Below are 19577 nucleotides of genomic sequence, written 5' to 3'. Positions count from 1 at the left end.
CAGAGCGATTTAGAAGTGTCCATCAAAAAGCAGCGGTATTGAGCCCCGCTGGCGGTCAGGCGCGAGGGTCTGCCCGCGCGAGGTCACCACGGCAGCGTCCTTTGCATAAGCAAATGAAAGAAATGACTCGGAAAAAGCCTGTGAACACAGCACCACCGGCTCCCTGAGCTAGCTGGCTCAGCACAACGCTCACTGCACCCACAAAATTAGATTAAAACGTGTCCCCTTCGCCAGCAGATGACAGCCCGTGAGAGGGATGAAGGATTGCTAGAGCAAGTCCCAGCATGCAGAGCTCAGGCTCCAGCAGCACTTGTCCCTTACACAGAAATGAGACAGAGGACAAAGACAAGGTTCCCTGTTTTTACAAAAAATGCCCATCTGAGCAAGCGGATGTTTCTTGCTGCTCTTTCAGAACTGGCTCTGTGCTGCTTGTGGCAGCCATGTACGGTGAAGCAGGAAATACAGCGGGGACCAGGATGACGCTGCTGTCCCCAGAGAGGGGCGGGTGTCACCCAGAGCACGGCTGGTGCACGAGCAACGGGAGAACTTTGCCAAACCTCTCTGCCAGATGCAGGTGGGACTTGTTATGGGGATCGTAGAGGCCCAAGCACACAAAAGGTGCCGCAGCAGCACCCGGTCACAGCGGGGCCGGCCAGGCCAGGCGCCCCAACGGCCCCGCGTCCCACCGGCACCAGGTGCGGTGATGAGAACGACACGTACAGACACACATACAGAGACACACTGTTCTTGTAAGCAGCGAGAGCAGAGCCAAGCAGAGCTGAGCCCTCTTTAATTAAGTTCTCAATTCATAGGTTTACAGATACGGGCCTGGACCAATGAGTTAGACAGGATGTTCTTTCAAAAAGATGTTATTCCAAGCACACTGTGACTTGTCTTGTGACTGTTTTCAGTCACGTTCTCATGCGTATCTTGTGGGCGCCGTTCCGACCCACTCATTCACACGCCCAGGCCCAACATTCGCACATCCTATATACAGGGGTGGTTTTCCGGCCCGAGATATCATTCTCACTGGCCTGGGCTATCACTCCTTACACTCATAAAAAACACACTTCTGTATAACCTGTCCAAGCCTCCTTATATTTTGACTAATTGCTGTGATTTAATCATGTTAGTATTATTTTTTCTTTGACCATCCAGACGGTCATGTTCATACTAACCTTCCTTTACCGTCCGGGTGGCTGGAGCTGCACGTCCTGCGGTTCCCACACCCGGCACACAGGCAGCTCCTCCAACACCCTCAGAAAGCTCCAGAAGACAAACTCACGGCTGTCCCCCCCACGCACCGCAGCCGGGGCTGGGGGAGCAGCTCCGGGCCCGTCGCTGGTTTGCAGCCGTTTGTCCCTCGACAGGTTCCACTCCTTTCCGCGTTCACATTTAGCAGTTTTATCGCCTGGAATATTGTGTGTAACAGACTCACCCAATTAAACTGTTATTTACCAGCTTGGGCGGTCACACGGTGTTTGCTGGAGCGCATTTTTCTTCCGTGGGTCAGTCCCGTCCCTCATGGGTCGCTCCTTTCCCGGGCTGCGCCGCTGAGCGCCCGACACGACGGGTGAGGCCTCAAAACAGCGTTTGTGCAGAACCCGGCGGTTGGGGCTTCACTGGAATGAGGAACAGACACCGAGGACACTCCCAGCCGCTCTGCTCCCCCAGCTCTGCGCTGCTCTCTGGACAAACCGAGGGAACCCCCATGCAAACGGGTCAGCACGGAGCTTGTTCTGCTCTAAGTAGCTCGTGTCTACACAGGAACTGTTTGAATCTCCCTTGTAGCTGTTGATTACACTTCGAGCAGAGAAAACCACCCACAGCTGTAACACCATGAGAGCTCAAATATCCTCCTTTCCACCTTTGCTTTTCCTTCCGTGCAGATACAATAAACAAATAAGCGTTACGGGGAGGGGGGACCAGACACTGTCTTCATCATCCCATCCCGAGAACAGTCCAACGTTCAAATTGTTGTATTTCAGTATTTCAAAGGGCTAATCACAGTAATTAGACAGGAGTTTGAGAAGGGTGCAGCAGCACAAAGAGGTCAGCAAACACAAGGGCTGGTTTCCCAGACACCCATCAACTGTTGCTCTTTTTTTTTTTTTTTTAATAATTTGTTTATAACCTCAACACAACCCATTGACCTTACTAAAAGCAGCCACAAATACCCATCTCCCGACCGCACGGGCACACGGTGCCCAGCTCCACCAGCTCTGCAGCCTCCTCAGTGCCCCGACTCTCCAGCCGGTTCTGGTATCAAGCCATACTTCTGCCTCAGGATTTCAACCGTAGAAGTCAGTGCACTGTGGGGGGAAACAGAAGCATCAGAAAAAGGGGTTTAATGGATTAAACTGCATTTTCTGGGACAGACCAATCAACTAGACGCAGTACTGCGTTTTGAATCAAGAATAAAGCTGCAGTGATGTTGAGCAGTGCTCACCAGCCAGGACGAATGATGGTGAACTTCCCTGACACGGACAAGTCAACCACTGTTGACCCCAAGCGACACTCGGGGCTCTGGAGGTCCCCTATGGGGCCTCCATCAATGATTAAGGACAACTGAGGCCACAGCTCTTGGAATTCCTGAAAAGAAGAGTTGTAGATAAGAGTCTGGCAGGCTGCTTCAACTAGAGATTATATAATTTTTAAAAATACAATAGCAGAGAAATTAATGTTTTATCGCTAAAGCTGGCTCCCAGTTTGAGAGCCTGGTTCTCCGACAGACTGCCACAGTAACGTCACTCAGCGGCAAACCCAGCCTTACCGAAACCGTCAGCGTGCTGGCCTGACAGCTGATGTTGGCGCTCGTCAGGGCCAGTGGTCCAGGGCAAGCTCGGGCCAACTCCCTAATGAAAGGGTGGTTTGGGATCCGAACACCCACCAGCTGTGAGGAAGAAGAGAACACGGTGTTACATGCAGTGACTGTCTTTAACCTTGTGTTGCCTAAAACCCTCGGACTTAAAGCTGATACTCCAGAGCATCAAAACGTCAGCGCTCACTGAACTAGGAATAACGAGAGATGTGTCGTCATAAGACAACCCCTAAGGTTGGGCTGTTGTGTTCAAATAAGTCACGGGGAGCACAACAGCACAGGGAAAACGCCACTCACTGCTGAGCACAGCAAACACACGTTATAATAAAAACCACTAGAGCAGAAACGCGAAAATATCACATTGTCCCTCAAAAACACAGAGGTGTGTCCTGTGCCGAAGACCTACCGATGTGAAAGGATTCAGGTCCTTATTTAGTTCTTCTGAACGCTTTAAGACCAGGGTCACAGGCCCTGGGAGCAGGTCCCGCAGTAGCTCGTCTGGCACGTTCACCTGGCAGTACCTGTACGGTGAGAGGAGCGTGTCAGAGGCGGCTGCGCGGCCTCCCCGGGGCTGCAGAGAACGGCCGCTCCCCGCCACGGACGCACCGAGCACCGGCAGCGCAGCCCCCGCGGGAGCCGCGGCCGGGCCCCGGGCAGCCGCTCACACACGGGCCGGGGGGCCGGACGGGAACCCGCCGCGGGCCCCGGAGCTCACACCGACCTGTACAGTCGCTCCACGTCCCCCAGGCAGATCGCCAGCGGCTTCCTCCCGTTCCGCCCCTTCAGGCTGTAGATGCTCCGCACGGCGCCGGAGTCCTGGGCCAGGCCCGCCACGCCGTACACCGTGTCCGTGGGCACGGCCACCAGCCCGCCCGCCCGCAGGGCCCCGGCGGCGGCCGCCACCGCATCGCTCCAGCCTGCCCGAGAGCGGCGGGTGAGCGGGGCGGCCCAGCGCCCCCCGCTCCCGCTCCCGGCCCAACCCACCGCGGCCCCGCGCCTCCCGCCGCGCCACCCGCGCCCCCGCCGCCTCCTCCTCGCCCGCACCTGTGGGGTCGGGCCGGGCCGCTCCGCCGGGCAGCAGCAGCAGGCGGGCGGCAGCGCGGCCCAGCCCCGGGCCCGGCGCGTCCTCCCCGGCCCGAGCCAGCGCCGCCAGCGCCGCCCGCCGCCCGCTCCGCATGCAGGAGCCGCTTCCGGGCCGAAGAGGGCGGGGCCGCACCGCACATCCGGGGGCGTGGCGAGCGGGCCGTTGCCGTGGCGACGCGGGGCGGGCAGGACCGGGATGGAGGCGGCGGCGGCGGCGGCACCCGAGGGGCGGCCCGCGGGGGAACGGGCGGGGGCACCGGCGGTGGGTACCGGGGGGCGGGGGCACCGGCGGTGGGTACCGGGGGGCGCCGCCCGTGACCGCTGTCCCCCCGCAGGCGCAGCCGGACGTGCGGAGGCTGCTGGAGACCCGGCAGCGGCAGCTCCGGGCCCGCATCGCCGCCTGCGAGCAGCTGACGGCGGAGATGGCCGCGCTGCGGGCGGCCCTGCGCAGCGGCCCGGCGGGGGACAGCTCCGGGCCCGGGGGTTCGGGGGCCGCGCAGCCCTGAGCGGCCGGGGCCCGGGGGACCGACGGTCTCCGCTGCGTTCCGGGCTCGGTCGCGGCCCCGCTGGCGGTGCCGGGGGAACCCGCAGCCTGAGGAACCGCTGAGCGCCAGCGCCTCCCCAGCTGCGGCCTCTCTTGTTGCACTGATACCTTATCTTACTAAATTTGCACTTTAAAATAAAGCAACTTTGGCTTAGTCTGTGTCTGCGTGGAGGGGAAGGATCCTCACGCTTATCTCCCCAATAATTTATAAATACTCTGAGGAAAGACTATCATAACACCATGTTTAAATAAGCATTTAATTAGGATTCCATTAGTATTAATATTGCTTTCAATTCCAAAAAAGTTAATTTCCACTTCTTTGCAGATATTTCAAAGTACAATATTAACTTCATACAAAATGAGCAATTAAGCAAACACCATTATTTCACATTTTACATTCTTCAAAAAAATACAAATTCATATTTACTCTTTTTTTGGGTTTTGGAGATGCTCTTCCTTTGGAAGTACTGTACCTGTAACTAACATATTCACATTGCTCAATGTAAGCACATTTGTTCCCATGTTTCATAGTTAAATAAATTCCTTTAACACCACACACACATTCTCGAAAAACCAGGGTTTCTTTTGTTTTGTCATCTCCAAGACCATTGCCCGGCTCCCCACCCAAAAGCAGCACAGACACCTGCGGGTCTCCGGCCTCCCTGGTGCGACACTGGGGCTGCTGTGCCCGTGTCCCTGTCCCCGCTGTCCCTGCCGCCGCGCTGGCCTGTGTGAACTAGAACTGCACCCGCAACTCTGCAAGCGAGACAGAAAGGAAGTGGACGGACACAGAGCTACACAGCAAGAAAGACCAGCTACTGGAACTATGGTTCTGCAAAAACACACCCTTGATTTTGCTGAAAAAGATCCTATGAAAAAAATTTCTTGTAAGAAAAAGTAGAAACTGCTTCTTTTTTTTTTTTTTTTTTTTGAGAAAGTGTACACTGCATAATGAACCAAATTTTGGCCAGCTTGCACACCACCAAAAGCATGGTGTGGGATTTTTTTAAACTAGTTCTGAGAACACACACACGTAGACTATGTACACTACTACATAAATATCCAGTTTAATTTGCATTTCTCAGTGCAGACACAGAATCCAACTTCTAGAACATAGGAGAGATATCAAGACAAGACGCAAAAAAGTTAAAAGTTCAGCCCTGTCCATGAGTATCAACTACAGGTAACATTTATAAAAACTTGACATTGTTTCCAAAATATGGTATGGAAAAAATAGTGTACCAATTAAAAACTATGCAATCAGAAATTTGTAGGGTTTATTAAAGACATGCCTTTTTTTTTGCCTTACAGTCCAAACTGACTCTAACAGTTCTGCCCAGCCAGGTCAGATCCCTAAAGCCAACAGATTTCCAAGCGTGTTACAAAGTGGCTTCACTGCTCCCTTTTCCCAGGGAGGACCCCGAGGCCCGCAGCGGTTTGGGGACTCGCGCGGGGTCTCACGGCCAAACAGAGAACGTGACACCAAGATCCCGCCTGCTCCACATCACAGACCCGGCTGCCCCTCATTTCAGCTGCGTTCGCCCCGATCAGGAACAGCTTCTCCTCCCCACTCAGCTCCAAGGTCAGTGGTGCCTCAGCCCCACCGGCCGCTTCCCAGCTCCTTCTCGCAGCCTTATCTAAAACTGGTGTGGGAAAAGTACTGTAAACGCTTTGACAATGTCGCTGCAGGTGCATGAAGTAAGGCAGATAACATGACATCAAAACTGATCTCAAAGACACATTTCCAAGGTGCAACATGCCTGTTCAGAGCAGCTCGTCACTCCTGTTGGTCCTGGCGTGGCAGAAAGGAGCGGGGGACAAGGGAGGGGACACACACACACCAGATCACAGCCATGTCCCGCCACAGTGACAGGACGCACACCACATCACAGCCGTGTCCCGCTGCAGTGACAAGCAGCTACCAGAAAGCGCGAGAGGAAAGGCCAGCGAAAGCACAGTGCTCTCAGTGAGTATTTGCATAGATCGGACGTTTGCTAATGGTGCATAATTCTCCGGGGTGCAGACGGGGGGCAGAACATCGCTGAGCTCGTTACTGGATTTATTCCGTTAGACAGACACAGACTGACCATGCGGGACAAGGATCTGTAGCTACAAGTATTGCACCAAGTTAAACGCTCATCTTTGCACACCCCTGTTCACTTTTACTCAGAGCAAAAATAAACTTTGTGAAAGTATATACAAAATAAATTGCAGCAATTGGGTTAAAGATAAAATAACCTAAAGTGCATTTTAGATACCAGTACGAGGTTCTGCGAACTAGTCTTTCTGGACACAGTCAGCATTACAGAAGTGCCCAATTCGTACTTTGTCCTATATAATTCAGTACCAGCATTTAAACAGTGCTGATTTTCCGTCCCTCTACCATCTACAAGCATGAAAAGCAACTTCTCCAGCCTTCGACTGCATGTCAGGTCTGCTTGCCTGGGCCACTGCCTGGGGAGTGGAGCTACTGCTGTCAGTAAGTAGACCTATATCTACATGTTTAAGCTTCTGCATCATCTAGAAACTCTAAGTAACAAATCCCCACATGCCACAAACCAGCAAAACCTCTAACACAGAACGACCCAGAGCAGTGCGGTGTTGCTCTCTGACTGATAATTAAATGGGTTTGTGAAATGCAGATTTTGCAGAGGGAGGGCGCACTGTTCGCAGGGGCTCTGGCGTATTAACCGAACATGCCCTTTTCTGGGAATCCAATATCTTAGCAGATCTACAATGGCAGGAACTCCTCCCTTTATTAAAAATGTCAGTGTGCCTGTGGTAAATGCTGGGGACACGAGGGGAGGAGGAGAGGACGTTCTCCCGGGGTGTGCTGTGTCTGCCCTCTTGCCAGCTGCTCGCGGATCTGCTCCCGTCCCAGCACGGTGACCGTCACAGGGGCTGGTCACACAGCCCTGGGGATGACAAAACGTCTGTGACAGGGATCAGGTACAGCATGGAACACTCCAGAAAGCAGACCAGCAACTAAACAGCAAAAGCACATACCTGTACAACACAGCCATGTGGGACGCACAGCCCATGGTGCGGCAGCCCGTGCGCTCACAGAACCCTGCTGCTCTTGCCTTGTTACAAGCTCTAATTAGTTTCACCTGAATCGCAGCCCACCTGATGCACATACAAGAGGGTGATGGCAAACCCAACGCACCTAAAGTCAGCATAAACTTGGAGCACATTGTTTTTCCTAAACACACCAACAGAAAGCAGCAGCTGCGAGAACAGCGGAGGTGAAGCTCTGCCACCCGCTCGGAAAGCACGCGTGCACCTCACCGCTGCCAACCTCCACACTCCCAAATCAGCTTCCTACTCCAAAGCCTCTGGCAGATGATTTTACTCAGTTCTGTCACAACGGAGTCCCTGAAGGCGCTCTCTGGTCCAACCGAAAGCAGTTTAAATGGACTGAATCACAGGTAGCATGGAAAAACGCTTCTCTGAAGGACAGAAAGGCTCTGACGAGCTTGCTAAATCCCCCAGCTGTCGGGTTTTAGGCCACATCTGGTACCCTTGTCCCCATCGGAGAAAACCCGCAACTCCAGGGGCATCTGCACATGCCTGCATTAGCGGACTTTTGCATGCACACACACTCGGACACCGCAGGAACAGCGGACGAGGTTGCTGCAGCCTGGCCCGGCTCGGCCAGTGCCGTGGGGCTGAGGCTACAGAGCGCTCGTCACGGGGGGTTCATCGCCTGCTCGTCACCCAGAACCCCCAGGTCCCACAAGACCCCTGCAGGTACAGAGAGCAGCTTTCAGCAGATACAGAGGGAAAGATCTCTACCCGCTAGAGGTTTGCATTACTAAATTTAGTGCAGAGACACTCCACGTTTATTGGCTTAGAGTCATTATCTTTGCATCTCACTAATGACAACGCTGTAAACTGAATAAAGACTATTTAATATTCTTTTCTTTAACACAAAAAACCTGACAGCCCAAGCCAGAAAGATGGATAAAACACTATAAAATTACATCTTTTAAAATAATGCAGCATAAATAAACCATTTAGAATGAGACTGCATTTATTGCAACATTACAGGCTTTTTGGTGGAAAGGGGGGTTTGTGTTTTATTTACCCTGAGTAGGTTAGAATATAGACTTTCAGTTTGATATGAAAAACTACTACGTCGTGTAACATATTTTAGTCAAGAAATAGCCCCGTGCACAAGAAGCTGGCATTGCAGTAGGTTGGAGGCAGATTCAGGCAGAAATTATATAACTCAACAGACAAAAAAGAAGCATTTACGGACAGCTGAAGGAACAGACTCACTGAATTCAAACTGAATTTATCTTGAATCATTCTGAAAAGTTTCCTAGAGTTGTTCTTGACAAAAGATGAAAGTAACCAGCAAAGGCACCACGCTCTTCGTTAAACAGTCGCGGGGGTTCTGGGGGTGACTTGTTCCTGAACAGAGCCACAGAAACCAGCAGAGCAGCAGGACAACCTGACCACACCGGGGACTCGCCGCGTCCTCCGCAGCCTGGCAAAGAACAGACGCTTGAGCCCCAGTAAGCTGGGGCTCCCACCGCGTCTCCACGTTGTGAAGCAGCGTCTGCCACCACACTTCTAAGTCCTAATGACATTAAACGAACAGATCTATCTGAAAGAAACTCCTCGAAATTTCTGTAAGCTTTAGTAACAGCTTCAGAACAAAGCAAACTCAGGTATCAGCTCCCAACTCAGTGATGAGACAACTGCATCCCAATAAAATGGCAGATAAATCATCTCCTACAATAACACCATTTCCTACAACAGCAAATTCCTTTCCTGGGCTCCCCTTATAGTGCATGATTAGTATCAGACAAGAGACAGAAGAAATTATAGACCCAAGGAGTTGTAACAAAGACCCACTCACTGCCAGTACCTTAATCCCAAACATAACTGATGTGCAACTGGAGACAAACTAACCCCCCTTTTTCTTTTTAAAAATCTTTTTGCACATGAGTAACCTTAACTTCTGTGTTCACATATGACAAGCAAAAGTGACAGACAGTGCAGCCAAAACAGTTCATATATAACTTAGCTTTTTTTTTTTTTCCTTTTCTTTTTTTTTTTAGATAGATTCTCAAAGATGGATGTACCTGGGACGTGACCAAGATGACATCTGTGAAGCAGAAATAAGCCACAAAACTTCCAAAGAGGAAGGAAAAATAATTGATCCTTCAGTTTCTGCTTCTAAGGAGAAGGGTTTTACCCTCCAGGTGCAAAGGAAAATCTGGAACATCTTCACTTAGAGAAGCTGCTGTTCAAACCCATTTCTTCCTCACCCTGCAGTAGTGCTTCGATTGGAATTATATTAGATGGGGTTTCAGGGCTTTGGAGAGACAGGAAGTCCGAGACATCCATGGCACTTAACGTTTCAGTCTGGGAGTCTGAAGGGTTAACGATCTGCCTGCTCTGCCCGCAGGAAGGGGAAGAGGAAGGAAAGGTCTGAGGCGGCAGCGGGGGAGCTGGCTGCTCCAAAGCCTCTGAATCGGGTGAGGGACATTCCTTCTTGAGGGCGGCTCTGTCCTTGGCAGAGTCTCGGCAGGCACACTGGCACTGGCAGGCCTCCTCCTGCTTTATAATGATGACAGGGACACTGAGACCGATCTGCTGAACAGGGTTTCCTGAAGGTGAAACAAAGACAAAACCCAACAGAACTACATCATTTCATAGCAGGGAGAGACAGATCACCTCTGTTCAATTTGACTGTATGTACCTTGCAGCAGAGACTACCTCTTACTTTGTTTAAGTACAGTAAAAACTCCAGCAGATCATAAATACCAAAAACAATGGGTAAAGAACTGATCTAGTTTACTACTTTACCACTTGTTTCATGTCTTTGTTTAAAAGAACAAAAACCAAACTATGCCTTTGCATTTCTGCCTTTTATTCCTCTATGTAAGTTCCATTAAAATACCATTTTCATGAATACTGGATCCAATTTATGAACCTGATCATCTTAGAAGCTGTTAGAGAAACAGCTACAGGACAGACCTCAGCACAAACCCATGAGTCTACAGCAGACTGCACTTAAAACCCCAGGAAGATTAAAAACAATTAAAAGATTGTCTTCAACACTCCTGCAAGCAATGAAATCACTGCAAATCGCAGTCAGGCTAACAGTACTACAACACGGAAAGAGAGAAATGCAAGTTCAGTGTCAAGCTTACCTGTGTTGCCAGCTACTGGTAACGCAGTGGTAAAAAAGACCTTTTCTACTACTTTTGGAACTTGTGGCTTTAAAGAAAAAAAAAAAAAGTGTCAGTTGATTCCAATCAAACTCCTACTGTTCGAATTCTAAACAGTTGCAATCAAAAGAAACAGCTATACACACATTCCAAAGAGAACACATGGGAAAACTAATTAAAAAAATAAAACATTTAGCTTGGTTCTGGGCTATAGTCTGGCTATTCCAAAACTCAGAGTATTATTTCTGTAGTCTTAAAGATGGGGAGTAATCACCCTCCCCATTAATCATCCTCCCCATACACACTTGTTAACACAGCTTGTGGTTTTTGACAACTGAATGACTGAGCTCTTAAAAACCTGCTGTGCTTGCTCATACTGCTTGTACCCGCTGCCATTTACTCTTGACCAATTGCAACTAAGAAAATCTAAAGGTGGCACCAGTATTCTTCAAAATAAAACACAAATTCTCAGCGATCCAGATTCACTGGAGAATCAGAAACATTCCGTTTTCCAGGAGAACTTTTCAGGACTCTAGGAGGAAGAGGGACGACTCAAGCTGTTTTAAAGCCGTGCTGGATACACTCACCATTTGTTCTTGGCTTTGCTGAGAACCAGTGGCACCATTTAAGATCCACTGTAAGTTCTGCTCGTCCATGACAATGCTGGACTGCAGAATAGCGGTGCTCGGAGAAGGAGTAATGGTTATTGTTGGATTACTGGTCAGAACAGGGTTGGCTGCAACAGGCACAGTCTGAACGACAGCGGGCAGGGGCTCAGCGGCACTTGGGGCTGTCGGGGCCGGTGTCCCAGCAACCACCGAAAGTCCCTGCACGACGGGCTGCGGCGGGGTCTGAGTGTGCTGCAGGAAGTCTTGGTGACTGGCTGCGAACTGTGTGCTGCGAGGAACAGGCACTTCTGGGGATTGTAAAACAGTTGCAGGATTCCCGAATGCAGCTTGCTGTGAGCTGGTTCCTATGGAGGAGGGTGCAGCGGGCGCTGCTGAGGCTTGTAGTGCTGAGTGCGACGGCTCCGGGATGCCGAGCTGCAGGACGAGTGGAAGAGACAACGATGCTGAGTCTCCTGCAGAAGGCGGGACAGCAGTGACCGAGTCTGCATCGCCGTTAAAACCTTCAATCAAGGCAGCTGCCAAAAGAAACAAAGAAAAAACAGAAATACATCAGTTCTCATAAGATCTGAATAAACAACTTTTTCAAGGAACTTATCAGCTAGCTGATGGATTTTTGTCAAGTAAAGCATTGCCACTTTCACATCTTCAAAACCGTGTAACACTAGACTGTGAAATATAAAACTAGGTCCAAACTCAGGCAGCCAGTAACACTGAATACTACACACCAGCTGATCAGCCTCGTTAGCTCTAAGAAGCCTTTTTATCAGCACATGGAGAGAGGAAGCTGAGAACGACACTGATGTGGAAAGTCCAAGAGCATCAGTGTCAGCACTGTAGGAGGGCACGCTGCAGACACCCAGCCAGTTCCCTGTCAGTGTCCCAGTGTGACACCCTCAGTGAATACAGCACGTTTCAACCCAAAAACTGTCAAAAGCGCCCTCCTAAACCAGCGCAGGTAACAGTTGTACCTGTCTGCTGAGAGTCGTCCGGATTCGCAGTGCGGTCCGGGCTCTGAAACATCGACTCGAAGATGCTGGCTGGTGAGATTGTGCTAAGGTCTTGTCCGTGTGTCTGGCAAACAAAATAAAGAGCAAGACATCAGATAACGTTATATCTCATTTGCCTGAATAAGCGCAACAGAAGTAATCGGCCATACATATTTAATCTGCTGCGTTCTAGTTGACAGGACAAGCACACAGCCGGAAAAAAGCAAAACTCAAAACATGAGTGAGGCAATTCCGGGACAGTAACTCACCGGATTAGAGTTCTCCCGCAATTCTGAATCTGTTGATATGAGGCTTAAGTCACTCAGGCAAAGGGAGTGGCTTGTATCCTGTAAGGAAGAAAAATAAATTGAATTCTATATTAAAATAATAGTATCGGAAACATTTTAAATTACTTTTTACAGTCACTACAATTCTGTCTATGCAGAATTTTTTTTACGTGTATGTGACCCAAGTCTCAGTTCTAAAATCAAAGGTGCAATATTACTAAGCAAAGGATATTTTGTAGCTATCAAGGATTCTCAACATCTCTTTCACACTACTTCCAAAAAATTAAATAACCTAGAATTCTAAGTTAGCACTGGAACAAATCAGTCTATAGAAAATAAAAAATGTAAGCCCTAACAGTATTTATTTTACTTCACGCGCTTATTACATAGAATCTACAGGGAAAACAGGATAATATATATCATTGCCTATAAATTTGTGTCAGTACTCAGCATACTCATCAAAGCAGACGCAGACCAAGCATTCATTTTAATGTGATTTAAAATAGACAGATTTAGATGAGCCTTTCCAAATAAAACACCAAAGACCATGCTATAAGCTTCAGAAATACTGATCCCACTGTATAAGCCCGCTGCTGCCACCTTCAACACCAGCAATTTCAGAATTGAAACTGAATTCTCACCCATGGGCTCCTTCACAGGAAATGCAGCATCAAGTAGTTACAATTCCCTTTGAAAATCCCAGCCCTAAATATTACACCTTTAGAACACACTACAAACCAAATCATTTCTTTCCCAAGGTATGGTTTTATCTCCATCTAACGCAGAAGCACTGGGAAGAAGCACTACCCACCTCAGAGACGCTGTTATTGGGAAGTGCGTTATAGGAATGTCCTTTCTCATGACCTTTCATGTGGCTCTTGAGACTGTACTGTGTGCTGAAAGTCTTCTCACAGCCGTTACTGGGACAGAAGAAGGGTTTCTCCCCTACAGGCAGCACAAAACACACACAAACACCTTTAAAGCATATAGGAGAGTGGTAATATTCTACACAAACAAGACCGTTTAATGCCACTTCACGCGTTCACGATTCTTGGGAGTCTTGTATATAAAAGCTTCTGTTTTACCGTGTGAACTGACACAAGAACACAAAATTTAATTTGTATGCATCATTACTGATATATTCATGAAACACACTCATGAAATTAAAGACCTGTCAAGCATAAGCAGAACATTGGGGTTTGCCCTGGTGTCGGAGTTTGCACTTGGCGTTGTTGAACCTGAAGAGGTTCCCACTCCCCAAGTCTGCCAGGGTCCCTCTGGGTGCCATCCCTTCCCTCCAGCACATCGACTGCACCATGCAGCCTGGTGTCACCCACATATTACATATATATGTATGTATAAATACATATTAGGATTCTGAGAGTTAGTAGAAACCGAATAAACTCAACTAAAGAAAAAACAAACCCTTGGGACTCACCAGTATGTGTCCTAACATGTGTTTTAAGGTGATGGCTTGCAGCAAAAGCCTTCCCACAGCCGTCGTGCTCGCACCTGAATGAGGCATCACACGAGAGTCAGCACCACGCCGCTCCAATGCATTAGTTACCACCTCAGCATGCTTTGCAATAGTCCCAGGACTCTGAACGGCAGGTCTAGTGCTCATCTGAGTCAGTAATCAGGTCTCTCCCACCAGGAGCTACACAAGCTGCACAGACTGCAGCAGGGCTCTGAACAGGATGGTAAAACTCAAGGATGAAGTTGGCATTTGGCGGGGGCCCCTTCATGGAATAAACATCACAGCACAGCAGAGAAGCAGCACTGTGTTTTAAGAACATGTTCATCGCGGTACACGTTTATGTTCAAAAAACCAGCTTGGCTATTCTTGTCTTTTAAGGCAGTCATTTCACCCGTCACGGGTGCCTGAGGGAGCTCTAGAACAAACACGTTCAAATGCTAGCTGCCTTTGCTTTTTTCTCCTGAGAACAGCTTTTCATTCAGGACAGTAACTGCTGCCTTTTGGCACAGGTGGCCCATCACACAAGTCCCACAGAAGTGAAAATCACCGTCCAGCAACTCACCGAAATGGCTTTTCTCCTGTGTGTGTTCGGATGTGCTTTCTCAGGTCACTGTGCGTTGTGAAGTATTTACTGCAGCCTTCCGATTCACAGTTAAATGTTTTCCCTGTGTGAAGCCTCTGATGTGCTTTCAACCTAAAAAGCACACCAAAAAAAATCCCTCTCATGACTTGTAGTATGAGACAGCCCCTACCTGAGGCAAGCGAGACATTCATTCAAATGTGCAGGACAGGATGAAAGGCTTAACTTGAACTGAAGGTAATTAGCTTATCAAAGTAATTGATATCACTTCTGAAGCCCTCAAGCGAATCTGAGAATTCCTTGTGCACCATCTTCAATGTTACTGTAACATAAATAGGCTAAGTATGTCATCGGAGGCTCTGTCATCCTACTCTTGGCACAGCATTCCCACATTTTGGGGGGTTTATATTAATATCTGTACCCGGCAGAAGCGTAACAATTGTGTTCAGACACAAACACAAAGCAGACACAACGCGCAGAACAGTAGCAGCCGCTTTCCTACCTGTACAGTGTATTGAATGCCTTTTCGCAGCCCTGCACGTCACATTCAAACGGCTTCTCCTTAGTGTGCACTCGAACGTGGATTTTGAGGCTGTAGGAGGTAAGAAAGGCCTTGCCGCAGCCTTCCTGATTGCAGACAAAAGTGTATTCCCCACGGTGCGTCTTTTGGTGAGTGCGCAGGTTCCCGGCAGTGCTGTAGGTGCGCGGACAGCCCTCAAAGGTGCACTGGTATCTCTTAACCTAAGAGACAAAATGCTGCATACTTAAAAATTTGTAAGCATTTCTGGAATCCAAACGGGGTAGAACTGCAGTTAAACATCAAAAGACAACGGAATAGATTTTTACCTCAAAGAAAAAAAAGTTATTGCCATTTAATTATCAGATAACTTAATATTTCTGCTGTGCTATGCAAGGAAGGAGTGGCACACATTGGAAAGCAGGCCAACCTTATAGAAGAATAGTAATAAAAGAGGACAGTAAAAAGACGGAAAACATCAAGTGTTCAAGTTGCACAGATGATCTAGACAATAGGACCAACAGTAACTTGAAGAGGAAGATATTCTGGAGGTCTCCGTGTTTTTATCTAGTCACTTAGCACTATCAGAAGCACATACAGAGCAGGAAACAGCAATTCCACTGTAAAGCAGTTTGCACTTAATTTATCGTTCAAACCGGACAAAAGTTATCAATAAATATCCAAGCATTATAACACAGTTACAACATGATTAAGAAGTTTGGTTGTGTTGAGTCAGCCAAAACACAGAGCATAGACCAATAAAACACAGGCCCAAGGTCAGAAAGCAGTTTTTATCAGAGGAGCAGGGGTACATTATCTTCACCAGGGATCACCAGATCCAGTATGATTTCTATATCAGCACTGAAGTCAATGTCCCTGTCAGAGCTTTAGTGCAGCTGGAAATTAGCAGTTCACATCCCGCATCACAGGCTGTTCTCCCCGGTACTTCCCGTGACACACGAGCGATTCGACACTGGCATGAACTACCTAACAACCACTGAGGAGTCTGTCAAGCTTTCTAGGCACTTACATTTAGATCCAGAAAGTGAAAGAAAAGGAGAATATTTGCTATAGGTGGTTTGGCTCCCAGCTGCGGATGCACACGTTCAAAGGAAGATGGCAGCAACACTTTCGGTTTAATGGCCTGAACTACGACAGAGGCCTCGCCAGGATCCCCTTTCCTTAGAGACCAAATCTTCACTTCGCAAACTACTCTGAGGATACTGCAGACAGAAGCAATACTACCACCATGTTCTAAGCAAAACAGAACTTTCTGTAGAGCGGCAAAGCATTTAATTCTCTTTTCACATTAGCACATCAAATAGGCACTGATTGCACACAGCAATTCACACGGCTATTGACGATTAAAGACTTGAGTCACAGCAGCAAGTGTGCGGGGTCGCGGCCACACACCAGCAGCAACAAAAAGCAACGCGGAGCGAGAGGAAACCCACAGATGGCGAGAGGACACAGTGCACACACAGCAGCTGCTGGGACGACCAAGGCTGTGGCCGCAGCCCGTTGGTTTTGGCAAAGGGTAGCACGCTGCCTGTCCCACGAGAAGGAAGCTGGAAGAGTCCTAGTTAAGCATTTACCTTACAAGTTGGAACTAACTGCCCAACGAGCAACAAGACTGACAAAAGCTGAGCCTGACGCTCTGTGCCAAAGTCTGCTTCAACTGGCCGGTTTGCCTTTAACTCATCTGGAGTCTACAAGATTCCACTTCAATTGCTATTTTTCCCATGTCATCACTGAACAAAAAAAATTAATTTGAAATAGAAGACTACAGTCACATGGATTCTTACAGACAGAATTATAGCATGAGAAGTATAACGTAAAAAAGGAAGTTAATTAATGAAGTGTAAAACCCTCTCTCGTTTCATAAATGTCTAAGACTGACCTGAAAATTTAACACTTTAAAACTGTCATCTCAAGTGTTAGAACTGCTATGGATGTTGCGAAGCACCAAAGAACTGGACTGCTGACTTTGAGAGATGAGCCCAAACGTTTGGGGGTTTTAGAGCTTTCCCTTCCCCTTTCCCCTCCAGACAACTTATCAGCATTTCAAACAGCAGGACAAAAAGGGTTTTTACAAGACAGAAGTGTCATATATGCTTACAGCTTATTTCCACTGCACTCAAATTATGGTGTAACTCCTCCCCTCCCCCCAAAAATCAATTCAAGAGATGGAAAATAAATTCAGATAAAGGATTGCATTAGGAAATTCCAGGTCTAATGAGCCTTTTCTAAAAAGGAGGAGTAAAGAAATAAAATCAGCTTAATTGCATGTGCAGTCATCAACACTGAGTACACGCTGTTCTCAGACACTGCAGATTGCACACTGATTATCCTACAAAAAGAAAAGAAAGTAGATATGACTGACATACGAAAATGAAATATTTTAGCAGCTAAGAAGGTAGGATACAACAGCTGCTAATATGAATAACAACTGAGCAAAAGGAGTTCCTTAGACTTAAATGGGCTCATTGAATAAATGTCAGCCCAGAAGTTTCATAATTAATTGCGGAGCTGACCCCCCACAGCCCCATCTCCCCACCACTGTGTGGGTGGTAACGAAGGTTCCCTGCTAATCTAAATTATTCAGAGAGTTCAAACCAGCTCCCTTTCTAAGCAAGGGCTCGTTTCTGCAATTCTCTTACACCGAATATCAGTTACACAAGCAGTTGACATAGCACCACTGATATCAGCAGACACTTGTGTAGATCACCCCTTATGTAACTCAGAAGGGCCAAAAAAGGGGCACAAAGTTGTCACTGTGTTGGTATTTCAGTCAACTTTGCATTGCTTTTGTGCTCAGAAAGCCAGAATCCCAAGTCAGTCTGTACAGACCCTCATCACTTTGCATGCAGGTGGAATTCACTAGGGAAACAGAATTAAAAGCAATCGCCATTTTAAATACGTAAAATGACTTAAGCTTTCAAAATACAGCAGATTACAACCTAAAGTGTCCCTTATTTTCTTCTCACAGTCTCCCTGTGAGCAACACAATAAAACAAGTCATTTTAAGTTTGGCATTTTAAGTCTCATACTTTAGCTACCATCAACAGTCTGGAATTTAACCTGTAACTTGGATGCATGTTTCTCAAGAACGTGGTTAACCACAGCGTAAGAGAGTTCATGTTCTTTAGTTATCTCTGAACTCAGGAAATAATTGTCCAACCAAGAGAAAAATAAAAGACCACTAAAATCACATGCACTACTAATATCAGCACGTGTTCTCCTGCTATCTAGTGCGCTACTGAGTGTCAAAAAGCGCTTCCTGGCTGCTTTGGAAGAAGGCAGCAGGATACAGAGTGAAAAGCGATGACGCTCACAGCTTTGCTGCTGGCCCACCAAGCGACTGTGGGAAACACGCCTGTTACCAGCACAGAGCTTCACTATCGCTAAAGCAACAGCAGATTTAATGCTGTGTAATTCACCCCACTATACAGGAACCTTTAGGAACAAAAGAAACTTCCGGCTGCCTCACAGCAAATAGTTTTAGAAAAACACATTGTCAAAGCATTTAAGGTCACCAGGTGAAAAACATTCATGAAAAGTATAAAATGCAGCATCACATTTACTTACTTCTTTAAGCTTGGTTTCTGGGCATTCGGACTGCAAAGTGAGCGTTGCTCCTTCGATATTTCTTGGCATAGGAGTTGAACCAGGATTTATTGTTAGATGGATCTGATCTGGTGAAATAATGTGTTGCACGTAACCCTGGGACATTCCTTCATGATCTGCTATTAAATGAAATCCTTCTTCGTGACCCTCCGGCAGAAAAGGCAAGTGATCACCGCACTGTCCCTCGTCCTCATCATCCTCCAGCACGCTGTGGTCCTGCTCTATCAGAACAGTCGTCCTGTCATACACTGTCCCGGACGATGAGGAAACCAGCCCGTTTTTGTCACCAAACCTCATCATGTTGCCATCCTGGGCCAGATCCTCCTCCTCCCCCTCGCAGAAGGTTGCGCTGCCGTCGGGGCTGTTCTCGCCCATGGCTCAGCGCTCAGAGCGATCCCGCGGGGTCACACCGGAGCGGCTCATCTGTAACACCGGGACGGCGGGAGGTCAGGCGGCTCTGCCGGGCCGGGCCCCGCGCCCCCCCCAGCCCGGCCCCGGGGCGGTGGCGGAGACACCGGGCCGGGCGTGCCCTCCCGAGAGCCGCGCTACCCCCGCCCGGCCGCGCCGCCCCGAGCAGAGCGGCTCCGAACGGCTCCCAGCGCCCCCGACCCGCCCCGGCCCGGCCCCGCCGCCCTCACCGAGCTCCCGGCAGCGGCGGCACCTCCGTCCCCACCCCGGCGGCACCATGATCACCAGCACCACTCACTTCCGCTTCCGGCCGCGCACGGCCCGACGGGAGCGCCGCGCCCGCCTCAAGGAAAGGGGCGGGGGCTCGAGGGAAAGGGGCGGGGCCTCGAGGGAAAGGGGCGGGGCCTCGAGGGAACCGCACCGGGGCTGCGTT

General features: G+C 48.8%; 2 protein-coding genes across 2 annotated transcripts; both read right to left on the bottom strand.

The window, feature by feature from the left end:
* Window positions 1-767: 767 nt before the first annotated feature.
* YRDC (yrdC N6-threonylcarbamoyltransferase domain containing) lies at window positions 768-4007 on the bottom strand. The gene is made up of 6 exons (XM_065650633.1): window positions 3866-4007; window positions 3543-3738; window positions 3228-3342; window positions 2774-2893; window positions 2450-2592; window positions 768-2312 (listed from the first exon to the last, which is right to left on the bottom strand). The coding sequence occupies exons 1-6, from the start codon at window positions 3996-3998 to the stop codon at window positions 2234-2236; spliced, it is 786 nt and encodes a 261-aa protein (XP_065506705.1). The 5' UTR covers window positions 3999-4007; the 3' UTR covers window positions 768-2233.
* A 778-nt stretch (window positions 4008-4785) lies between these two features.
* On the bottom strand, window positions 4786-19450 carry MTF1 (metal regulatory transcription factor 1). Its single transcript, XM_065650741.1, has 11 exons — window positions 19375-19450; window positions 18698-19159; window positions 15095-15333; window positions 14575-14706; window positions 13974-14047; window positions 13347-13480; window positions 12518-12595; window positions 12231-12333; window positions 11221-11777; window positions 10616-10682; window positions 4786-10069 (listed from the first exon to the last, which is right to left on the bottom strand). The coding sequence occupies exons 2-11, from the start codon at window positions 19109-19111 to the stop codon at window positions 9687-9689; spliced, it is 2181 nt and encodes a 726-aa protein (XP_065506813.1). The 5' UTR covers window positions 19112-19159; window positions 19375-19450; the 3' UTR covers window positions 4786-9686.
* Window positions 19451-19577: the final 127 nt, after the last annotated feature.

This window comes from Caloenas nicobarica, chromosome 23, assembly GCF_036013445.1.
Source record: "Caloenas nicobarica isolate bCalNic1 chromosome 23, bCalNic1.hap1, whole genome shotgun sequence".
Taxonomy (NCBI): Eukaryota; Metazoa; Chordata; class Aves; order Columbiformes; family Columbidae; genus Caloenas; species Caloenas nicobarica.
Note: the sequence above shows the minus strand (reverse complement) of the source record. Positions and strands in the feature narration are given on the sequence as shown.

What these genes read in the sequence shown, in the direction of transcription:
- YRDC (XM_065650633.1), bottom strand. Translation starts at nt 3,998, where the DNA reads ATGCGGAGCGGGCGGCGGGCGGCGCTGGCGGCGCTGGCTCGGGCCGGG. An exon ending in GACGTGGAGCGACTGTACAG is followed by an intron (nt 3,343 to 3,542) that starts GTCGGTGTGAGC and finishes CTCACCGTACAG; the next exon opens with GTACTGCCAGGTGAACGTGC. An exon ending in CCAGCACGCTGACGGTTTCG is followed by an intron (nt 2,593 to 2,773) that starts GTAAGGCTGGGT and finishes TCTTCTTTTCAG; the next exon opens with GAATTCCAAGAGCTGTGGCC.
- MTF1 (XM_065650741.1), bottom strand. Translation starts at nt 19,111, where the DNA reads ATGGGCGAGAACAGCCCCGACGGCAGCGCAACCTTCTGCGAGGGGGAG. An exon ending in GCATTCAATACACTGTACAG is followed by an intron (nt 14,707 to 15,094) that starts GTAGGAAAGCGG and finishes TGTGCTTTTTAG; the next exon opens with GTTGAAAGCACATCAGAGGC. An exon ending in ACCAGTAGCTGGCAACACAG is followed by an intron (nt 10,070 to 10,615) that starts GTAAGCTTGACA and finishes TTTCACCTTCAG; the next exon opens with GAAACCCTGTTCAGCAGATC.